Raw genomic sequence first — 25,173 nt, 5'->3', positions numbered from 1 at the left:
ATGTGCAACAACGTGAACAGACCTGGAGGCCATTATTCTAAACGAAATAAGTAGGTCAGAGAAAGACAAATACCCATGATCTCACTCACATGTGGAATCTAAGAAAAAATAAATAAATAAAAAGCCAAGCTCAAAGATACAGAGAATAGATTGGTGGTTTAAAAGAAGAAGCAGGGGATGGGAAATGGTGGGAGAAATGGGTGAACTGGGTTTTTCCTTTTTTAGTTTAAGTAAACTGAATTTAAAAAATTTTAAGGACTGCAATAAGAAAATTATATCCCAGCTATTTTTTTTTTTTGCAGTACGCAGGCCTCTCACTGTCGTGGCCTCTTTTTTTTGCAGCTCATGGGCCCAGCCGCTCCACGGCATGTGAGATCTTCCCGGACCGGGGCACAAACCTGTGTCCCCTGCATCGGCAAGCGGACTCTCAACCACTGCGCCATCAGGGAAGCCCCCAGATATTTCTTTATTCACTTACTTGTATAACTTCAATATGCACTGTAGGAAATTCCTGTGACATCTAGAGAATCAAACCACAGCATGCAGACAATAATAAGGAGTAGATACAACACATCTGTGAAGTTGCTGCTGTGGACCACAGCGCCAGACCTCGGGCAGAACTGCAGTGCTAGGTGTGACAGACTACACCAAAATGCTTAGATGGGGAGATAACTTCTGATAGATGTGACTGCAGGCTGTGTATTCCCGATTTGCCAATGGCAGCTGAGGAGGCATCACTTCTTTGAGTGGAGTTTGTGCACACACAATCTATGTTTGTACCCAGGGCCAAGACAGGTTAACAAGGCCAAGAAGGAGGGGAGGACATGGGAGTGGGTAATAGCCAGGGAGGACTTCAGAGCATTAACATGGGGGGAGAGGGAGGAAGGCTGAGGATTGAGGGTGCTCCCTGTTGCTTCTGCCTATGTGTCAAGTGGCAGTAGAAATTTTGAAAGCTGTGAGGAAGAGCTAGTGGTACCCCACCCTCCCCACTTCTAGGAAAACCTCTTTCCATTCCGAGGTAATTGAATTGAAGGAGGAGGACTGACCTGAGAATAGGAGGAAAGCAATTGTTCTGGGGCTCCTCCTCCTGTCATTTTTACCACTTGCCTCCTGACTCTTCTCCAAATCAAGCTCATCCACGTCAAGGTGGCAGCAGAATATCCTGTACAAGTGCCAGCTGTCGGGAATCTGCTGAAGCCACCCTGTGCATCCCAAGCTTCCCTGGTATCCAGCCACCACCCATGACCATTGGGACTACTTCTGATGGCTGTGGCCTCCACTGCCCCAGAGAGCATATTCTCTAAGCAGCTCCTTTTCTCTTTCCTGGTGAGTAACAAGCAAAGGATTAGGGAGTTCAAGCATGTTACTGTGCGTTTCCCTCCTTTAGTCTGGGCTTGAAAGAGAGTAGAGTGGTAGTGGAAGGCAGAGAAGGCAGACTGGGAGAACAAAAACAGATCTGAGAAAAATTCAAGGAAGAGTTGAGAGACTTGTGACCCGGGATGGCAGGTGTTTGGTTTGCTCTTCAAGTTTCCACTGCCAACCTGTTAGTTTTTCAAGGGAATCCCCTGTTCAGTCTTGCTGTGGTGTTTTTCTAAGGAGTGATGGAATGAATTCACTCCTCAGCCGTTTGACCCAGGAAGTTCTGAGGTTTGCTTTTGCTACTAGTAAATAAGCTGTACTTATTTAACATACTTCGTTCCACTGAGCTGCTAGAAGAGGAAAAGGATTCTGGGTGGAGAGGTGAAATATCCAGGACTTTCTTAATTTTACCCAGGAAGGGCTAAAAGAAGGGCAGAGCTCTTAGTTCAAGCAAGGTGTTTAACTTGAAAAAAAATAATAAAGAAAAATATGACAGTCTTGAAAAAATACAGAAACTTGGCTTCCACTTAGGTTTTTAATAACTTTGTAACTGTGTACTTCATTCCCTGGTATTAAGAATGAAAACATTGGGACTTCCCTGGTGGTGCAGTGGTTAAGAATCCGCCTGCCAATGCAGGGGACATGGGTTCAAGCCCTGGTCCAGGATGATCCCACGTGCTGCGGAGCAACCAAGCCCGTGCACCACAACTACTGAGCCTGTGCTCTAGAGCCCACAAGCCACAACTACTGAAGCCTGTGTGCCTAGAGCCTGTGGTCTGCAACGAGAGAAACCACCACAATGAGAAGCCTGCACACCACAACAAAGAGTAGCCCCCGCTAGCCACAACTAGAGAAAGCCCACGTGCAGCAACGAAGATCCAATGCAGCCAAAAATAAATAAATTTATAATAAAAACAAGTAATCATTATTTTTTTTTTTTGCGGTATGCGGGCCTCTCACTGTTGTGGCCTCTCCCGTTGCGGAGCACAGGCTCCGGACGCGTAGGCTCAGCGGCCATGGCTCATAGGCCCAGACGCTCCGCGGCATGTGGGATCTTCCTGGAGCGGGGCACGAACCCGTGTCCCCTGCATCGGCAGGCGGACTCTCAACCACTGCGCCACCAGGGAAGCCCCAATCATTATTTTTTAAAAAAGGAATAAAAATATTATAAGTCAAGAAATAAGACTCACTTTTTCTTTTCTTTTTTTTTTTTTTTTTTTTTTTTGCGGTACGTGGGCCTCTCACTGTTGTGGCCTCTCCCATTGCAGAGCACAGGCTCAGTGGCCATGGCTCACGGGCCTAGCTGCTCCACGGCATATGGGATCTTCCTGGACCAGGGCACGAACCCGCGTCCCCTGCATTGGCAGGCAGACTCTCAACCACTGCGCCACCAGGGAAGCCCAAGACTCATTTTTTAAAAAGTGGTTACTTAAAGCGGAATACAAATGTAACTTTTTAAATTCCAGTTTTTAGTATTATCTGCCTGAGTTATTGTAAAATTACAGACTGTTTAAATAGGCTGACACCATATAGCCAATAAACTTGGGTTGAGTTAGAAAAGAAATATACATCCATAATATGGCTGATGATTTTCTTTCCTTCTCCCAAATAGTGGGTCCCATAACTCTAGAAATATGTCCTCAGAGAAAAATTGGTAATAATATTGACCCATCTGTTCTAGCTCTATTTTTTTAATTGCATCTTAATTAGTATCTGTATTGGTCAAGACGGGTTTTTTTCTTAATCTTTTCTTTTTTTAATTTATTTATTTTATTTATTTATTTTTGGTTGCATTGGGTCTTCGTTGCTGCACGCGGGCTTTCCCTAGTTGTGGCGAGTGGGGGCTAGTCTTTGCTGCGGTGCGCGGGCTTCTCATTGCGGTGGCTTCTCTTGTTGCGGACACAGGCTCTAGGCACGTGGGCTTCAGTAGTTGTGGCACGCGGGCTCAGTAGTTGTGGCTCTCGGATTCTAGAGCACAGGCTCAGTAGTTGTGGCACACAAGCTTAGTTGCTCCGTGGCATGTGGGATCTTCCTGGACCAGAGCTCGAACCCGTGTCCCCTGCATTGGCAGGCGTATTCTTAACTACTGCGCCACCAAGGAAGCCCTGTCCTAGCTCTGTTTTATATTTAAATAATAACGAAACTGTCATTTGGAAAAACAGTAGAACAAGCAAATAAACAGAAAATGCCAAGAAAAATAAGTAAAATAGGTTTTGAACTTACCTTCACTTTTAAACTGATAGCTTTTCTCTTATTTTTCAGATAGTCTCTGTCTTCTTTCCTTGAGTTAGGTATATAGCTTTTTAAAGCAATATTTGTGTCTTGAATTTAATTAAAAATCTTTACCCTGGGGCTTCCCTGGTGGCACAGTGGTTGAGAGTCCGCCTGCCGATGCATGGGACACGGGTTCGTGCCCCGGTCCGGGAAGATCCCGCATACCACGGAGCGGCTGGGCCCGTGAGCCATGGCCGCTGAGCCTACGCGTCTGGAGCCTGTGCTCCGCAGCGGGAGAGGTCACAACAGTGAGAGGCCAGCGTACAGCAAAAAAAAAAAAAAAAAAAAAAAATCTTTACCCTGTTGAAGTCTACTCTCTAAATTCTGAAATGTATTTCTTTTTAGACTAGTTTTGTGAATGATATCATTTAGACTTTGAAGTTTATGCAAAGACAGTCTAAGGAGTAATTTGAGATCAGCGAATATTTATGGATGTTGGTCTTCAGGCGGTTAAAAATATCCTCGAATATTTTCTCGATTTAACTACAGGTCAAATTGCTTGGGGCTGTGAAAATGATGATTTGTGTACAAATATGTGATTATTGTATTCCAGAGTTAAGTACTTTCTTCATGCTAAGAAATCAGAATGACATTTACAAATGGTCTTAGAGATGATAAACTCTATATAGAGTCAATGGTTTGTAACACATTTTCTTGAAAGGATGCAATAGAATTCTGGTTCTAAGAACTCTATTCATTTTAATTTTTTCATTGATACTAAATGACTGTTGTGTCCCTAAAGCCACTTCCTTTGCTGTTTCCTTTTAAAATGAATACAAAAAATATTGAGGGATTGGAAGATTAATTTGTTTCTGAATTGACAATACTTTTATCAATAAGACAAAACTGTAATGCGAAAGTTTGTGATCAAATGTAATTCCTGATTTTTTTCCTTCTTTTGAGGTTTTAATATTATTTTGCAGTGCCTGTCAGACTATTTCTCTTCAAGTTCCTTCTCATCTTCAGGCTGAAGCACTTGTAGGCAAAGGTGAGAAACCATGTTACGAATTTCGTAGTTTTAACTACTACATTTAGCTTCCAGCTGCTCTTGTAAAGTTTGGGATAAAAGCCATATGGTAGCTACTTGCATTAAAATTCGACATGAAATGAAAGATAAACTACTTGTTTTTTGGTAGTGGTTAGAAACAAAGTACCAAGTTAGCTGTACACTTTTCTTGCCAGAAAAATTAGCAAGCATCAGAGGACTAAATTATCTTAGTTTAGTACAAACAAAGAGAGGCACCAAAACCAGAAACATGTTTTAGTTTCCTATGACTGATCTGCTTCCAACATTCTTTAATTGATTACATATAAAACAGATGCGTCAAAATTGAAATGTCCCAAAATAAAATTTATGCTTGAGTTTGATTACAATGACCAAGTAACCATCAAGAATTTATGTGATCTATTTCATAGAATAGCTTCAGAAAGTCAAATAAAAATTTAAGTAGTCTTACTATCACAGCCATACCTGAGGCATGGGTTGGTTGTTCTGAGTCCAGGGGTAACATTCCTTTCATCAGTGTTTTTCATTAGCCTTAAGTTTACATCAAGAAAAACACACCTTGTATACAGAAGTGGTATACTTCTATATACTTTGCCCAGTGCTTTGAGGTTTTGAATTAATCCCTTATATCTTTTTTCTTTTTTTTTTTTTAATTATTATTTTTGGCTGTGTTGGGTCTTCGTTTCTGTGTGAGGGCTTTCTCCAGTTGTGGCGAGCGGGGGCCACTCTTCATCGTGGTGTGCGGGCCTCTCACTGTCGTGGCCTCTCGTTGCGGAGCACAGGCTCCAGACGCGCAGGCTCAGTAGTTGTGGCTCACGGGCCCAGTTGACATGTGGGCATGTCAACTGGGCATGTGGGATCCTCCCAGACCAGGGCTCGAACCTGTGTCCCCTGCATTGGCAGACAGACTCTCAACCACTGCGCCACCAGGGAAGCCCCTCCTTGTATCTTTTAAAAGCACTTAAATGGTACACAGTCTATACTCTAAAGACACATAGTAAATATGGTAAATATATTAAATATGAATCAGTAAAGGAAATATTTTGATACAACCACTAAGCATTACTAAGCTTGGGGTTTATTAAGCCTCCAAAAGGTTTTATGGAATTAGTACTTGCAGTATTACTGAGAAATATTACTTAAGTATAGACCAATTTTCTTATTTTTTGCAAGATAGTTTTAACTATCACAGATTATCGCAAACAAGTTCAAAATCTGACATCATACAGTTTACTACACATAATAGAAAACAACACATTTGTACATATACACGAGTTAAAGTGGAAACAATAAATCCAGTGACATTAAAAATATTTAAATGATGAAAGCAGTGGAAACGGTGACTCCATCAGTTTAATTACTTAATCTTTATGGCCTCTAAGTTTTAGAATAGTAATTATTCCACACATTCCAAGCGTAACCTCCCCCTTTTTGCTTCTCATGCACTAACTGGAGGTTGTCATTCCTGTAAAACTTGTTCTATTCTTGTTTTACTTTACAAATTACAGTGACATTTCTTCCCTGCGGTGAATCTGAAGGAGCGTCTCCCGTCGGCGAGCCTAATTCAGTCAAGTGGTCCTGACTTCAGCATTCTAGAAGACGGCTCCACTTACACAGCACATAACCTCATTTTGTCTTCTGAAAAGAAGAGTTTTCCCATTTTGCTTTCAGACACTCAGAGACAGGAACAGAAGGAGATAGAAATTGTACTGGAAGCAGGAGGAAGGAAGGTATATTAGGCAAGACTTAAACACAATAATCTGCTCACAAGAGCCCTTCATCTCATCTGTTTCCTTCTGTGCTAAAATTACTGCTCTTGAATGCTCACTTGTTTGTCTATTCCACTTATAATTAACATACATAAAGACTAGACGGTTTTAAGGAATAATAGGGCTATTTACAACTGGTGTAAAAATGAACAACGCAGTAGCCAGGGAGCAAAGTCAGAATATCAGATGTTTTCAGGTGTGGCAATAAGAGCGACCTACCTGCAGAACAAGGCAAGGTGGGTCAGTGAAGATTGATTCTGGCTGGAGATGTGGTGCTCCACCCTGTGTGGCTTTCTCCCAAGTAACTATGGATTTGAGTCTCTCTTTAAAGAGGAGATGAGACCATCTACAGTTTATTCCCATCTTAATAGAACATTCTATGAGGTCCCTCTCTTCAGAGAATGCAGTAGGGCCAGTCCACCGGATTGGTTTGAATGTTCTGACTCTAAGCTCGTCTTCTTGCAGTGAGTGGTGGTAACCAGAGAGTGGGAAGGGAGAAGGTTACTGGAATTCACATAAATCTCACTTTAAGCAAACTCTGCACAGTGAATCTGGTCTTATGAGATGATTTATTAATAAGGGATTCGATTTATAAGAGAGTTTCCCAGCTAAATTTGTTTTGATTACAAGAAGTCTTCATCAAATTTAGAATATGCTTACATATTACATGTATTTTACATTTGTTATACATTTAGAATAAGGCTTACAAAATATTATTTTATGTCCAAATTGTAAAGAGTCTCCATATCACATAAAATAAAATATGCTGGAACACACGCTGACCTGTGTGTCTTTTTTTTTTTTTTTTTTTTTTTTGGTACGCGGGCCTCTCGCTGTTGCGGCCTCTCCCGTTGCAGAGCACAGGCTCCGGACGCGCAGGCTCAGCGGCCATGGCTCATGGGTCTAGCCGCTCCGCGGCATGTGGGATCTTCCCGGACTGGGTCACGAACCCGTATCCCCTGCATTGGCAGGCAGACTCTCAACCACTGCGCCACCAGGGAAGCCCCCCTGTGGGTCTTTATATAGGTATACAAGTGCTTTGCACAGTAGCTAGTATTTTAACAAATTTTCATCATCCCACTTCTAGTGGAATAAAATCAATTCTTTAATATTTGTAAGTGGATTATCTCTTTTTAGGCGGGTCAATATTTCTCAAGATAGCATCTTTCACCAAAACCCTATAAAGTTCTGGTTGGTTAAGTGACAAGTGATTAAATCAGCAAATAGGTGAAACTGGTTCTTACTCCGTGTGTGTGTGTGTGTGTGTGTGTGTGTGTGTGTGTGTGTGTGTGTGTGTATGTGTCTTATTGATAAAAAACAGAACTTATGAAAAACAGAAATTGTTTGGGCATTATCCATGATATTGTTATATACAATCGTTACTTATTTTCTTCACGTTACTATGTATGTGAAAATCATCGTATCTAGAATGATAAGCAATGCTATATTTCTTCACTTTAAACATTTTGACCTTTTTATCAAAAAGCCAAATAAATAATTGACAAATATGTATATTTACATACACGCACATGTAAATATATAAGTTTTCTGCTGCTTTTATAGCTTCTTCATAGGAAGAAAAGCTCTAACACTAGCAGTCATTCTTGTGGAGAAAGAAAGCTGCCTGCTCTGTACGTTGTGATGTACACTTCATTTCTTATTCTGCTGATAACATACTGTTTATGGATTTTTGAGGTCTTTAGCTGCTTCTCACTGGTCAATCTGCTGTCTCTTTTGGCTTCTTATTAAGATCATTGCAAGAGGGAAGGGAAAGAGAATAGTTTATAATTTAAATAAGCTACTGGGAATTCCCTGGCGGTCCAGGGGTTAGGACACTGCACTTTCGCTGCTGAGGGGATATATATGGTCAGGAAACTAAGATCCCAAGAGCCATACGGTGTGGCCTAAAATAAAATAAAATAAAACAAAATTAAAAAGTTACTTCACAATTTTTTGACGTCTTTTAAAGGACAAAGGAATAAAATAGTTTGGAATTTTTGCTCAAAGTTGGCCTTTTGAGTAATTTTCCTTCAGAATTACTTGTGTTTCTCTAGTTTCCATTAACATGCTTAAGATTGAATTGACATTAAGAAACACCAACTGCAAATCAACAAAATTCATAAAGTATAACAGCCAGATGTAAACATGGTGCAAGTTGTAAAATCTCTTGAGACAATGTGGAATAGAAGCCTTCTCTGTCAACGTAGAGGTTAAAATCAAAATAGTATGTCTTTGCTTTTCTATCAGATCAGTTTCATTTACTGTTTTTTACTGGAAAGCTTATTTCTCTGGAAATTAGTGGATCTTCAGTATCTGCCACTTCTGCTTTTAGTCTTGGACAAGTCACAACTTCAAGAATCTGTTTTCTTTGTGTTATGGGCTGCGAATTGTTGTCTTATCTACCTCCGAGCTGTTGTGATCGTTAAATGCCATAATGCTGGCAAAATCACCATATAAACAGTAAAGCTCTCTAAAAATATTCCAACGGCAGAGATCAAATAATGCACATATTCCAGAATTTTGTCCTCAAGCCTGGGGCTTTGGATGGGATTTTCCAATTCTTTGCTTTTATCTAACCTATTTGAATGTTAAGTGTTAATAAATTATTGTTGTTCGAAATAATTAGATTTCCTTGATTATTGGGAACAGGGTCTAATTCAATACATATCATTACTGTGCTCCCATTTGCTCTATTGCCTCATGTTGTATTGTTTAATTTTGGCAGGTAAAGATTTTTCTGGATGAGTCACACCATTATTGCAGTTGAAGGAATTTGTTTTAAACCATTCAATGCGTCTAGTCTTTTAGGGATTTATATAAGGCCCTTTTGCAAGTTTTTTAAAGAAGAGTTGTATAAGAAGTGAATTTTCTTCAATAATTCCAAGTTATTTTATGAAAGAAAGCAGCTGCAAACACTCTTCCTCTTTGAATTTTGAGGAGAGTCTGTACCTTTTATAAGTTTATAGGGAAAAATCAGCTCAATCTGATCCCTTCTTACCTATCCAGCCAGAGCCTTACTATCTTGTAACATATGATTTCTTTTCCAGACACACAAGTCTATCCATTGTCTTTAAATTCATGTTGCTAGTTACATTCTGTACACACTCAGCTTTGGTGTCACTGCTCTCTCCCTTCCTCTGCCCAGTCTACACTCAATAACCCTCTCTACAAGGGTAAATTCAAGCCCCAACTTCTGTTGACAACTGTTTACACATTCCCAAAGATGAGAGCAATTACAGAGATAAAGGCAAATTATAGGGCAAAAGGGCTAAAAGAGATGAGGTTCTTCAAGCTACAGAAGAATTCAAGGGGGAAATATCACAATAGTAGACACAAGAAATTTAAATAATACTCTTCTAACTTAGCTAAAAATATGACTAATTCTACTAAAGTACAGTATTCTATTTATAGGTATTGTAACAATGTTTAAATATATTATCATTGCTTTTCATATAGAATAATGGGAACTAGACTGCAAAACCATTAGTTGTACTGAGCTTTCTGAAACTGCTGCTTTAGTGACTAATTATGAAAATATTTATAATTAGTTCCTTTATCATATGAATATTACTGGATTCTCCTAGGGATCCAGGCTGTGGTTTAAAGTTCGGCTGCATTTCTAGTTTAAATCATCTTTACAATAATTATTTGAATTTTTATTTATTTTGGAGATGCTCAGCACATTAATAGTAAAAAATCAAACTAGTACCTGAAATAGTACCAGAAACAAAATCACTACATCTGAAAATCAGTGGAATGTGGAATAATGATATTTATTTGTAGTTGAGCATCAGGACCTATTTTAAACTACAAGTGATTATACAGCAAGAAGTAGATGATCATTTCCATTGAAGAGAAAAACTAGCAAAAATTTGTGTAAATTACAGCAGGATGGACTTAGGTTAGCTAGGGAGATGTTTTAATACCAACGTGATGAAGTAGAAGAATTCATTACAAGTGGTCCCATAGAATGTTTACAACAGTTTTTACAGAGGGCAAACTTAAGGGGTGGTTTATTTTCCTAAGAAAAAAAGATGGATGGAATTGAATGCAACAAGCAAGGCACTGTGTTAGGTGCTTCAGTCACACAAATATCCGAAGTCTCAGGTTTCACCCCTGAGGGCAATTGGAAACTAATAGGGACATAAAACAATTACATAGTTTTCTCTAGCCAAAACTCTCAAAATGACAGCAGTTAAAGGAAGAAAAAATTACATCAAATATGAGGGGAGAGGGAGAGATTGATAGGAAGGCTGAATAGTGTGGTGGTAGTGGTGATGGTGGTGGTGGTGAAGTGGTGACAATACACTCCTGTATCCCTGAGTGCAGAATTTATTAAGATACAGGGATCAGACTGACAGAAATCAAAGTATAAGTTTATTACTGAAAAAGCCCAGCTGGAGGTTGTTTGGGGAAAAGTGAAAAAGGGAACAGAGAGAACATGAATGGTTATTTCAAAACCTTCTGTCCTAGAGATTGGAGTGGAAATTTCTTCCCCTCCAGCTTAGCATGTGAAGATGAAATGTTTCCTTTCCACACAACAGTGAGGATTTTGTGTTACTCTGGTAGATGATAGGAAGATCACTGAAAAGTCTGATTAGCTAATATCATGATTAAAATTGTGCTTTGTGGAAATGAATCTGACTCCTGAGGGCTACATAGTTTGGAGAAGGTCAGTTAGGACAACTGTAGGAAAGTTGGTAGGACACGTATGTAGGATACAATAGGAAAGTTGATAGGATACATTTGGAGTCACATGAGGATAATGGCATTGAGAATAGAAAAGAGAAGTGAATGACAGAGACACAGAAATGCTGTAATCTCTAGAACCTGGCAACTGACTAATATAAGGCTAAAGAGGGGGAGGAATTAGATACCTGAGACTTTAATCCTGGTTCATTTTAGAAAATGGTTAAGGTAGGGAAATCAGGAAGGCTAGTTGTGGTGAAGAACTGAGTTAATACAGACTTCACTTTGGGCAGGTTTAGTTGTTCCTGTCAGTGAAGAAAATCTGTTTAACTCAACCATTTACCAGAAAACTTCAGAAATATTTTATGGTATTTAAAGAAAAAAGGCATTAAATCCTCACATTTGGGACCAAGATATATCATTTTGAGATAGAGTTTGGAATATATATATATATATATATATATATATATATATATATATATATATGATTTTATTAGCATTTTTACTACACAAGAAATACATGTTACTGATAGAAAAATGAGAAAATACAGGTAGAGAAAAGAACACAATCGAGTCACCCAGAAATAGTTGATATTTATATGTGTATATAAATCTAAAAATAACTAGAATCATATTTTGTATAAACTTTAGAAAAAAATACTTGTTATTAGCATGACTAGGGGAAGTCTACATGCATTCTAACAAGCAGAACTGCATGCAGTTAATTCAGGGAACAGAGTAGCCTCCTTCAGCTGGAGTGCATGGTACTTGGTGAGAGAATAATGAGAAAGGATTGAAGCCATAGGGCAGGCATAGTCTGTGCTGCTGTGTTGTCTCTCTGTTGCATAAGTTCTTAGTTACATAGGCCTTTGCCAATGATTTTTTTAAATATTACATATTTCTCCAACCGCTAGGTTTAATTTTGTGCCTAATTGTTATTCAAGAATTAGCTGAGGGTGTTTGTCTACCTTTCAGATCTACGCCTATGCAACTACTGTGGACGGTTATGCACCTGAGTACACACTCCCCTTACTATTCAAAGTTGAAGATGATAACGATAATGCCTCATATTTTGAAGACAAAGTGACTGTCTTTAGTGTGCCTGAGAATTGCCAAACCGGTAAGTTCACATCTTAGGAAAAACATGAGAATTTTACTTCAGTTGAATTCTTCATTAATGTTTTAGGCACAGTTACGCAAAACATTTTTAAATGCTTGACTTTCATGGATATTCTACATAAAACTTTGTAGCCTTATAAGATCATAGGCTCTTCAAAGGCAAACCTTTTTGTGCTCATTTTCTAGGCACATGTAGAAAGCAGCTAACTGATACACAAAGTTACTAGCTTTGTTAGATTAATCCACAATGACAGACAAAGGCTGTTTATATTTTCTATTTTGATCATGTACATATGTGTCCCAGATGTATTTATAAAGCAATAGAGCATCTGAATCTTTATAAAGTCGCAATACATTTTCAAGGACCCAGAAATAGATTATGGTATGGAAATGCTGATCTGGCTTATAACAACGTATGCATTTCTTTTTTTTTTTTTTTTGCGGTACGCGGGCCTCTTACTGCTGTGGCCTCTCCCGCTGCGGAGCACAGGCTCCGGACGTGCAGGCTCAGCGGCCATGGCTCACGGGCCCAGCCACTCCGCGTCATGTAGGATCTTCCTGGACCAGGGCACGAACCCGCGTCCCCTGCATCAGCAGGCGGACTCTCAACCACTGCGCCACGAGGGGAGCCCTGCATTTCTTTACTTAGCTTATTTCCCAAACAAATTGAAAAAATTTTAAACTGGTTTGATGCTCTCACCAGCCAAGATTGTGGCCTCATCAAACCAAAGGACATAGCAAGTCTAGTTCATTCTCAAAAATCGCAAGATATGTTCTTAGTTTCTATGTGCATATTTAATATTATTTTGTGTGCATATTTAATATTATTTTCCCACAGTAAATGGTTTGCTAAAGTAATATTGCCAATAATCTGATTTCTGAGCCATAAAGCTTGTCCAAATGATATTCAGACCGTTGCATAATGTTTGTCTTATATGTATTAACAATTCAGCACATTTATTAAAATATAAAAGCATAAAACCTTTGTTATATGCAAAACTGTGCTTTTCCTTTAACACTATCAAGTGGGGTATTAAAGAAACAAGATATACAGAGAAGGTCCCATCAAAAAATGGCCCATGAACTGGATTGAGAGGAAGAATTTGAGAACCTCTGTTACCATCGGTGGGGTGGATGTTCTCACATATGCAGAACACAAATTATGTTATTCACAGTAGCCACCTAACTGAAGTTTCCAGGTTAGGGGAACTTGGAGTTGTGGGAGAGCATTTAGATACTTCTCCACTTATCTGTAAAATCAGTCAACTTGTGGGTTTTTTGGGAGAATATGCCACAGCAATGCCTTGATTTTATTTTTGTTTGTAATTCAATTATATCGCTATTTTAAGTTGTTGACAGTATTGGATTTATTTAACAGGAACTTCAGTGGGAAAAGTGACTGCCATAGACCTCGATGAACCTGATACTCTACATACTTGTCTGAAATATAAAATCTTACAGCAAATTCCAGACAATTCAAAGCATTTCTCCGTACATCCAGACATCATCACCACAACTACATGTTTACTAGATAGAGAAGTAATGAATTGCTTAATTAATTTCTCAGTCACTAAACTATGTGTAAACTGATCATGAACTCCCAAAGAAGTTAGAGTATGTATTTTCTTAGAAGTGATATGCATAAATTTTGCGTTCCTTATAAAATTTTTAGAAACTGTCCTTTAATTATAATATTGCTTATTTTTCCTTTCTCTTTTTAAATTTCTTTTAAAAATATTTTTGGACTTTTTCCTAGATTTCTTTCTTTCTTTTTTTGTTATTTTGATAGATTTTAGTCTCTAGTCATTTATTGTTTTGGGATTCTTTCTAGTTACTCAGTTCATGAACTAACAAATCTGTATATAATATACTTTGAAAAGGTGCTGCTAGATAATATGATAATATCTTTTGACTCAGCTACTCAGAGTAACTGCTCCATTATAGCCAAATCTCATGTCCTAGTAGTCTTATCACCGAACCAAGCTCAGGCCCGCTCGCCTGCTGGCAGTAAAGCCAATCTACTGACACCAGGTTGTAGTGAAGGAAAGTACAGCTTTATTGAAAAGGTGCCAATACAAGGAGAACAGGTGGCTTGTGCTCAAAACCTCCAAACTCCCCTAAGGATTTTAGCAAACCATTTGTAAAGGCAAGGTGAGGGAGGGGCATCCCAGAGTATGTGATCAGCTCCTGCACAATTCTCTGATTGGTTGATGGTGAGGTAACAGGGTGGTGTCATAGGGGTTAACATTATCAGTCCTTAGGCCTGTGGGCTATGAGCTCATGGTCATCAAGTAGTTAACATCTTCCATTTGGTGGGGGCTTTTCACATCTTTAAAACAACTCAGGAAGTGTGCATCAGGTACTATTATCTAGGTACTACAGAAAGGAGCTAAAGCAGAGTATATGGGGGAGAAGTCTGCCCTGGGAAGGCCCCATAGGGTCCTGCTTGGTTACAGTCTATCTAATTATTTTATATACTTAGCTTAGAGGGACTTTTGCTAATTTAGTTATCACTGTTATCGCATTTGATAATAATAAAATAAAGAGAAATAGTCCATTTGAATTTATTTAAACACTTATTCTGTATTTCTATTAGTATTTAAACTTGTAATAAAAAAAAAATGAAAGCAGGACCTTTCCAAAGGAAAGTGAGAAGAAAAATTTGTTGAATCTTAAAAATCAACAATTTTGCATTTGATAGTGTTTGTCACTATAGGAAGCTAATTATTCGTCGTTAATACATTAGCAACAACTTTTGGTAACATTTTATACATAAAAATGATTTTCCTTTTCGTGCTAAAACTTGGAATCATAGTTATGTCTTCTATATATATGTATATATATAGAGAGAGAGACTCATTTTGGTATGTTTATCGAACAGTCATTGAACTATGAAGTACATCGCCAAATGGTTTTGCAAATTGGTGTACTTAACGAAGCACAATTCCCTAAAGCAGCAAACTCACAAACTCCTACTATGTGCATTACAACTGTCACTGTTAAAGTTAAAGACCATGATGAGGGCCCCGAATGCCAACCACCAGTAAAAGTTAATAAGAGTAAAGATGGCCTCCTGTGGGCACAACACTCCTTGGATACGAAGCAGTGGATCCGGACAGCAGCACTGCTGAGGGCTTAAGGTAATGTATTTTCAAAATTTCCTTCTTTTTAATTGTGATGATAATTGATTTCAAATTTGGGAACATTCTATGTATTATTAGGATGACAGATTTTGAGATTATGTCCACTCTTTGGTTTGAGCATTTACATTTGATTTCTAAAAACTATGTATAAGAAGGCAAGCCATAAAAAGAAATGAAATTGAGCTATTTGTAATGAGGTGGATAGACCTAGAGTCTGTCATACAGAATGAAGTAAGTGAGAAAGAGAAAGACAAATACCGTATGCTAACACATATATATGGAATTTAAGAAAAATGTCATGAAGAACCTAGGGGTAAGACAGGAATAAAGACACAGACCTACTAGAGAATGGACTTGAGGATACGGGGAGGGGAAGGGTGAGCTGTGACAAAGCGAGAGAGAGGCATGGACATATATACACTACCAAACGTAAGGTAGATAGCTAGTGGGAAGCAGCCGCATAGCACAGGGATATCAGCTCGGTGCTTTGTGACCGCCTGGAGAGGTGGGATAGGGAGGGTGGGAGGGAGGAAGATGCAAGAGGGAAGAGATATGGGAACATACGTATATGTATAACTGATTCACTTTGTTATAAAGCAGAAACTAACACACCATTGTAAAGCAATTATACCCCAATAAAGATGTAAAAAAGAAAAAAACAGAGATGAAGATAACTGGTTTGAAATTAATGAATACACTGGTGACTTGAAAACTGTAAAAGTTCTAGATAGAAAATCAACATTTGTAAAAGACAACCAATACAATGTTTCCGTGATTGCAATGGATGCAGGTGAGTGCAATTTTCTAGAAATAAAATATAAATATAGGACATATTTTAGGAAATCTTGGGGCTAAATTTAAATTTGTTTGTTTCCAGATCAAAATTTAATGCAAAAAATGTTTGCATTATGATTGATTAATTGCTTGGAAAACACCCAGTTTAGGTCCCAGTGCATCACTAATGCAAAACTAGGAGGTGGTGAATGGGCCAAGTCCCAGTTTCGAGGTCCATATTATTTGACTTCTTCCATGGACATAGTGGCATCATCAAGGATCCCTATTTTTCTCAGGAGTACGGATTTAGATTATTCTGATTTGAACTTGCTGGAGGGATTCAGCCCACCTTCAACAGTTGGATTCAGATAGATTTGTTCTGAGTCTCTCTTACTGGGGAATAAAACATTTATCCTATTTCCTAAATAAATGGTCAAACAATGATTTTTAACGTCTTTTGCTGAGGTTTGCAATCATTCTCCAAGATTAATTCTAGAACCTGTTTTGTGAAGAAATGTCCTTCAAATGTCCTAATGTAGAGATCTCAAAACTCTTTTGAATATATCCTCCAAGCAGTAAATCATTTTTGAATATGAACCTTTGCAGTGTAAGCCCTGTCAGTTGGCTTCTCTTTTTGTAATGCAAGTGCCTGACTTAAGCTTTGATTGATATCTCAAATAAACACATTGCTAACCACAGAACTAGATCAAGAGCCAGGCTGACCCCTACACCATCTCCCCAGGCTCCTTTGTTTTAGAGATCTTGGTTGATTTCAGTAACTCACCATTTGGGCTGCTGGTTTTATCTCTCCCTGTGCTTTAAATTCCTGCTCTTGTGTTTTAAATTAAGAGTGAGCCTGTGAAACACAAGGGCCCAGCCTCCACCTCAATAAAAGAAGAATCCCAGGTGTCACTCCCTTGCCCCACCCCCTCCATTCCCCACAAATTTACAATTGCTCTGTGGCCCCAAGTGTGCCATGTAATTTCCGGGACTTGTAAGTAATAAACTTTTTTTTTTTTCAATGTTTCCTGATCATTATTACTTAGGGCATCTTGCAATCATAAGAGGAACCATAAGGGCCAGTTCAGCCACAACCTTGGTTATTGATAGGCTGAGACCAGTCCATAACCACTCCCATATATTTACTAGTGTGTTTATTTATATACATATACTACTATGCTAATGTATATATCATAAAAATAGATATTAAAAGAAGATGATAAAAAATATAAATAGAAGTTACAATATGGCGTTCCACCACACCAATTACACACTCACTCATGTGGGGTAAATTTCCACTGATGATAAACGTGAATGAACTTGGGCTTTTATGACAGAGCCTATGTTTTTGACTATCTGCTTAATCCAAGGTGGTTTCCATTATTTTTATGGTTAGCATATTTTTATACACTAGATGTTCAAAACAAACAAGTTGGAACGGCAATGTTGTGGTCTTTTTCTATAGAATCACTGAATTTCTTTAGAAGGAATGGGCGAGTGTATGAACAAACACATATCAAATCTCACGGAAATAAACAAAAGTTGAAAGTAAGTCATGAAATGTTTCATGTTTATTCATTTTGCCCCTTGATATTTTGATAATAAGATAAAGACAGATGTTTTCTCATATATTATACCCATACTTTTTTCTATAGCTTTACACTAAAAGTCACATCTATGAAAAAAATAGATTCTCTGATGAGAGACAAAGGTTAAGCTAATGAAGATACTGCTGCTTATGATTTATAGAGGAAGGGCAAGCCAGTTCATCTACATGTGTCCCATTCAGGTTTTTTCCTTACTTCCTCTCTCAGCCTTGGTCTATTCCTGTTACCCTGGGATGGAAATGGTCTGTTGCACATCATAATTAGTGAGATGACCACGCAGTTTGAAAGAACTATGCCCGTAAGCCAAAAATTTTTAGGTTTCAAAACCTGAAAGAAAACCTCAATTTGAATATTATTACTTAATCATGTGCATATGATCTTCCTTTCCTCTTGATAACTCTCACACAATCTTTTAATGTAATTCTTTCAGTATAAGTAGGAAAAAAAATCTACTAAAGAAAGGGGGAAACATTAACTGAGAAATATAGTTAACATTGCCACTCCTTTATAATCCTGGTGATTTGCTGCTTCTGTATAAGCAAAAGTGAAATCTGAATGGTTCAGGAACACAATTATGATGTCAAACAAGGATTTATATTTACTCACTTATTCCACAAATGTTGATTGTCTTTTAAGTTCCAAGTACTAGGCCATGAAAATTAGGATTCATAAGACAAGGTCAAATTTTCACACAATATCAGTTGAGGGATTATTATGTTCTCATAACAGATTCCCTGGTATGAAAATTTTCCCCATCAAAGAATGTATGCATATCATGAGAAGTGGAAATCAGTTAAAGAGTTGCCCACCCAGATTAAAGGATAAAGCGAGGAAACTTCACGGAAATGCAGAAGTTTGGTGATAGAAAATGAAGTACTTTTTGGAGAGAAGGAAAATATGGAAAACAGAGATATAAGAAATTAACTTGGTCTTTTGGTGACAAAAGAATGTCTTTAAATACAGTGATCATAGCACAAAGAAATGAAATGTCAAATCTAAACTTTGTGAGTCTATGTCCCAGGCCCATTGATAACCTGGATGTGCTCAAGAAGTAAAGATAAGGGTGCTGTAAATGTTAATGGAAGACCGTATGGTGTCATAAAGGATTTTGTTTATTTGAACTTTAATCCATTTAATATATGCTTCCAAGGGCCAAATATATAAGTAAGTACTTATATTTCCAAATGAATGTTTAGTCTTGATACTCATAAATATTTTATGATGATGATCTAGGTATTCCAGCTTTCTTAGAATCCAGTTTATTTCCTTGTATTTTTTGTGTTAATTTTTTTGTCAGTAAGGCTGGTTTCCCTGCTTTCACTCTAGAAAGCACCGTTTTATACACCTTCCACCTAGAATTAGACTGCCCCTCCTGTTTGAAATTCAGGTCCCTTTGCTTCTTCAAATGAATGGCAGTGACATCTTCTGTGGTAGCTCTCACTAGTCTTTGTTCAGTTTTCACGCGGGCGTTCTCTAGTTGGCAGTGAGTGGGAGCTACTCTTTGCTGTGGTGCACGAGCTTCTCATCGCGGTGACTTCTTTTGTTGCGGAGCACGGGCTTTAGGTGTGCGGGCTTCAGTAGTTGCGGCATGCAGGCTCAGTACTTGTGGCGCACGGGCTTAGCTGCTCTGCCGCATATGGGATCCTCCCAGACCAGGGCTCGAATCCATGTCCCCTGCACTGGCAGGCGGACTCTTAACCACTGCACCACCAGGGAAGTCCCTGTTCAGTTCTTCTATGAACACCTTTTATGCCCTCCTTCCCTGGGAATAATATCGTAATTATCACAGGTGATGTGTCTTCTCTATAAAAGGGTGCTCTCATTGTTTCTCGTGTACATTCTTTTCCTCTAGCTAGACTCTAAACTCATTTTCATACAAGGACCCTTATCATTGCTATATATCTTTTCTACCAAGCATCTGGCCGAGATCTTGGCATGTTTGCTTCATGTACGTACTGATATTTGTCATTCCTCTGTTGTTTGAGAGCCCTGTGAATCTCCAGGTCCAGGTTGTGAATTTCACTACCAAGAGCTTTGCAAGTTCAGGTGCATAACAGGCACCTGGAACAATTAGTTTTCATGTATTATAGAAACTTGAGTTCAAAAGTTTACAAATGCTTTGTTATATTCGGCTGTAAGAAGAATTTTCTTAAAATAAATATTTCAGGGTTGTCATGTGGAAGAGGTAAACATTTTGTGTATACTCCAAAATAACCTGTGAAAAAATTGGAAATGATTAGGAGGTGTATTATGGCTTGATAAGAAAGAACCTGAAAACTTTCTAGTGGTTAATTAAAGAGTTCTGTACATGGAGTGGGCTGATTCATAACAGTGAACTTCCAGTTCCTGGAAACTTAAATAATGGGGAACTCTGGCATTTCAGAGTCCCTATTGCTGACAAGTAAGTTTAGATTTTAGTTAACCCAAGATGTACTTTCTAGCTCCAAGATTATGACATTCCTTACTCAACTATACTTGGTATTTGCTTATGTGCTTAATTTAAAATAAGGTTTAGAAGTAGACAAACATACACACTCAATTACCTTTTCACAATCTTCAACTATTATCAGTAACTACTTATATCAGTAACAACTATTATCAGTAACTACTTAGTCTCTCAACCAGTCACTTTCATGTAGTGAATGCACAAAAAGAGTTAGTGAAAAGAGTAGCTTCAAAATTTACTTAGATGTTTATGCTCAACGTTATTAATGTATATTAATGAAGTGATTTAGCATACATCTTAATAAGGCTCCGACGTGGGGGAAATGGTCATATGGTGAGCCACTGAGGAAAAGGATGCAAAGAATGCTAAGATTTTGCATTCTGCAAACTGGTTTTTGGAGATGCAAAAGTGATGGAAATCATTACCCAGGCTTCTCCCCTTCCTTCCTCCTTCCCTCTCTTCCTCTCTCTCTTCTTTCCTGTGTTTGCTCCTTTTCCCTTCCTTCCCCCCTTCTTTCTATTTTTAACAATCTATTTGACTACATACAGCCTATTTGCATTTACAAACTTTTCCCATAGTCTTTACTTTGTCTGTGTTCATTGATTTGTGTTTCAGGTTAAACTGGATATTCCTCTTAGCACTTGATGTACACTTTCAAAGCCAGACACTGATTTTACATAATTGCCTTTCCTGTTTGATTTATGACTAATGTTCTTTGTTTTGTGATTCTAAGATCTTTGAGTTGTTCTGTGTGGATTTTAAATACAAATAATACTAGCTTAAATTCCAATCAAATGAAGTTACTATTTCAGTGTGAGGAAATAAGGAAAGCATTTAATTCTGAACCTGGGAAGAGAGCTATTAATAAACTATGTTCACTTCATCTTTCTTCCTTTTTATTGATTTGTATCTTATTTAGCCTAATAACATAACCTCACTAAGACAGAGCTGGTCTGTATGCTAATACATTTGTTAATATTCTGTTTAAAATTTTATGACCCAAAGAGATCTCAATTTAGGAACAGATTTTTAAAAGTTCTCTGAAGAAACTTTAAAATAAATCAAATGATTCAAATGATTTAATATATACTAGCATGAAAAAATGCTATTTTACTTATATATTTTTATTTTTTAGGTATTTTGTTTACATATATCTGTGTTACTGCTAAGAGTACAGTAAAGAAATGTTTTCCAGAAGATGTAGCCAAGCAAAACTTAATTGTATCAAATACTGAAGCACCCGGAGAAGAAGTGATGGTAAATCAGATTTCACTTTGGTTTGTATGGTGGTTCAATGACAACAGTCGATTATTATGTAAAATAGTAATAATAATAACAGCTAATGCTTACTGAGCACTTATTATGCCAAGCAGAACTCCAAGTGCCCTGCATGTATTAATTCACTTAAACTTCATAATTCTATTGTATTAGTTTCCTAGGGCTGCAATAACAAAGTACCGCAAACTGAGTAACTTAAACAATTGAAACTTATTGTCTCAGTTCTGAAGGATAGAAATTAAGAGATCAAGGTATCACAGAACCATCTCCCTCTGAAGGTGCTAGGATTCTGTTCCAGTCCTCTCTCCTAGCTTCTGATAGTTCCGTGGCTTGTGACAGCATAAATCAAGTCTTCATATGGCATTCTGTATGTGTGTGTGTCTGTGTCCAACTTTTCCCTTTTGGATTAGGGACCCACCTTAATTGAGTATGACCTTATCTTAATTTAACTAGTTACATCTATAACGACCCTATCTTCAAATAAGACCACATTCTAGGCACTGAGGGTTAGGACTTCAACATATGTGTTGGGGGGAAGGGATACAATTTAACCTATAACACCTATGATATGGGTACTATTATTATCCTGATTTCATGCATGGGGAACAGAGAGGCACAGCAGGTAAGTGATTTGCCCATGGTGGGAAATAAATGAAAGAAAATTGTTAGTTTCAATTTGATTTATTCATTTTAGGAAGCAAATATTAGACTCCCCACACAGAAATCCAACATCTGTGACACAAGAATGTCTGTTAGCACACTTGGTGGCCAGGGAGTCAAAACACATCAAAGTTTTGAGGTGGTCAAAGGCTGCTACACTCTGGACCCCATCAAAGGAGGCAGACATCAGACCTTGAAATCTGTCAAGGGTGTAGGACAAGGAGTGACGAACACCAGCAGATACACATACGACGAATGACACAGCTTCACCCAACCTCGGCTTGGCGAAGTAAGTGCCAGTGTCTTCAAGTTCATATTACATGAAAGTAAACACTACTTATAAATCAGGATTTCCCCAAAGGTTTCCTCCTCATACATCTGGAGCTCATTACCTTTTCATGTTGAATTATCATAGAGATAGGTGGATGATAGGTCCAAACCCAAAGAGAAAAACGATCTTGTAAAGTTCAATTTTTAAAATAAGGTTTACAAAACTTGATCTAGAAGTGGCATATGTAGGCATTTTATACTTTAGGACGTGTAAAAAGACTGATAGCTTCCTCCCTAAAAGTTGCCAGGAAAATCACCTAGAGTGAAATATTTGTTATGGAGTACTGTGCAGATCACAAATTATAAATATTTTTAGTATGTTGAATCCTCCATGTGGTTATGAAATCCTATCGCCATCAACCAGATAGATTGTTAAGCTTTTATGAGGGGTTTTAGCTCCTTGTTTTATGCTCAGATCAATCAACATAGACTAATATTAGCCAGTTAATGTATTATATTATTATAGATATATAATAGTGTATAAACATAAGAATCATAGCTTATTTTGGTTTCCCCCAAATATGTGAAAAAGTTGCAGAGATACATTTCACTTATACAATCTCATGTTTAAATGGGAAATTGTAAACTAGTTGTGTGATGTATGTGGAGCTTTTGTTTTCGTCAATGTCTTCAGTAGGAGCATTTATATATTTGCTATGTTTTAATAATGAATATAATACAGACCAATCATGTGCTTTCTTTTTTTTTTTTTTTGGCGGTACGCGGGCCTCTCACTGTTGTGGCCTCTCCCGTTGCGGAGCATAGGCTCCGGACGTGCAGGCTCAGCGGCCATGGCTCACGGGCCCAGCCGCTCCACGGCATGTGGGATCTTCCCGGACCGGGGCACGAACCCGTGTCCCCTGCATCGGCAGGCGGACTCTCAACCACTGCACCACCACGGAAGCCCCCACGTGCATTTTTTATATGTAGGAATCCATTAGAGGACACACTCTGATTAAAAATTAAACAGTAAAAGGTAAATCAAAGACATTATTTTTATGCTAATATGTTTAGGTGTTTTTTTAAAAATAATAAAATGTGCTTTTTCAAAACAGAAGGTGTATCTGTGAGGAAAAGACAAGGAGCATAAACATTCTGAAGACTACGTTCACTCCTATAACTATGAAGGAAAAGAGTCTGTGGCTGGCTCCGTTGGCTGCTACAGGGATCCGCAGGAAGAAGAGGGGTTTGAGTTTCTAGATCATCTGGAACCCAAATTTAGGACCCTAGCAAAGACACGTGTAAAGAAATAAGTGTGCCTTTTAATAGAGTAACATCTACGATGCATATGTAGGAGTTTATTGAATGTAAAATGACAGCAGCATCTGCTAAACTGTTTGTTTATTGGAGGTAAACTTCCAGTCATATAGATAAGGATACTATAAATACGAAGCTTCCTCTAATTCTCCTTGTCTGAGATAACTTCCATGTTCTCCAGAAATAAATGTTTCATTTGTTAATTTCCATTTATATGCATTTACATATTGCCCTTTCTAGGACTGTACTATGTGCTGTCTTGCACCTTCTATTTGAAAACTTATGTTACTTGGTATGCTCTGGAAGAGTATATGGGGAGCTAGTGAAAAGTACATTTTTATTTTAGATGAAAATTAAATATTTTCTTCACCGTCTTGGGGACAATTATGCTTTTAGAAGTATTGTCTTTGGTGCAAGAGAATTGCTTCCTCTATCTGCATGGCTCTGTGCTGAAGGATTTTTTAAACATTCTTTGATACAATCTCCAACTGGTGAATAAGGCTCATCTCCCACTATATTTTTCACCCTCCGGAGGTGCTCCCAGCTCGATCCTGAGATCTCTGTCCATGTGGATGCATCATCAGGTTCCTACAGGTTCTAGAATTGTTGGAAAGACATGGACCAGAACAAGCTCACAGCAATTTGAGCCTCTGAGATTTTTTTTGAAGGATCACGTGAGAGGATTTCCATTAAAGAATTGCAGCCTTGATGCCCGTGGGTTGATTGAAACCCATAAATGTGTTTTGTTTGCCCACCATGATGTATTATTACTTTTTAAAAATATAAATACCTTGGCAAGGACATGCTCTCTCTAGTGTGACACGCGCCCACCATCTTCAAGCATTTGGGGAACTAGCCCAGCAGGAATTAGGCTTACAACCCTGATACACAGTGCTTAGCCCTTTGAGTATGCTAAAGATTGAATGACTATCCTACCCGGAGCTTAATATTCAGGTTGCGTTGGTAATCACTTTCAGAAAATGTTAAATCAGAAAAAGTGTCTGGCATATATATGTTAAAAAATTGAAATCTATTAATGCAATTCTTACCAAACATTTTTTGAATGGTGGTGGATTAAAAAAATGAGAACATGAGTTAATAAACTATTTTGAATATATAACATTTTAATAGGACATTATATTTTATTAATTTAGAAAGAAACCATATGTTTAAATAATATTTTAATAGTGTTTTGTGCCAAACTCTATAGATTTATAAACATTAACTGTATATATCACAAGGATATTTCTCGTTCAGACAAAAATAATTTTTTTAATCTATTAGCTAGTTAACCTTTGAAACAAATGAGTATCTGATTTTCTTAAATTTTGTGATTAGTCTCCTTACTGTTAGTCACAGTTTCTAAGTAAAGGGGTTTCTTGATATGAAGTTGGATATTAGAGCAGAAAAGAAAAGTTTTAATAAGTAAGATTATATTTTAAAAGGTGTCCATTTTTATAGC

At 37.9% G+C, this 25,173-nt stretch overlaps 1 protein-coding gene across 1 annotated transcript; it reads left to right on the top strand.

Annotated features, from left to right (window-relative positions):
• The first annotated feature begins 523 nt into the window (after positions 1-523).
• On the top strand, positions 524-24,085 carry LOC101332475 (desmocollin-1-like). Its single transcript, XM_073789891.1, is given in 12 exon segments — positions 524-1,326; positions 4,537-4,619; positions 6,165-6,369; positions 12,073-12,217; positions 13,595-13,800; positions 15,032-15,284; positions 15,287-15,361; positions 16,012-16,149; positions 17,599-17,681; positions 21,285-21,443; positions 22,159-22,413; positions 23,510-24,085. Coding segments are annotated over 12 exon segments (1,863 nt in total). The 5' UTR covers positions 524-1,263; the 3' UTR covers positions 23,708-24,085.
• Positions 24,086-25,173: the final 1,088 nt, after the last annotated feature.

The sequence above is a fragment of the Tursiops truncatus genome, chromosome 13 (assembly GCF_011762595.2).
Source record: "Tursiops truncatus isolate mTurTru1 chromosome 13, mTurTru1.mat.Y, whole genome shotgun sequence".
NCBI classification, from domain to species: domain Eukaryota; kingdom Metazoa; phylum Chordata; class Mammalia; order Artiodactyla; family Delphinidae; genus Tursiops; species Tursiops truncatus.
Note: the sequence above shows the minus strand (reverse complement) of the source record. Positions and strands in the feature narration are given on the sequence as shown.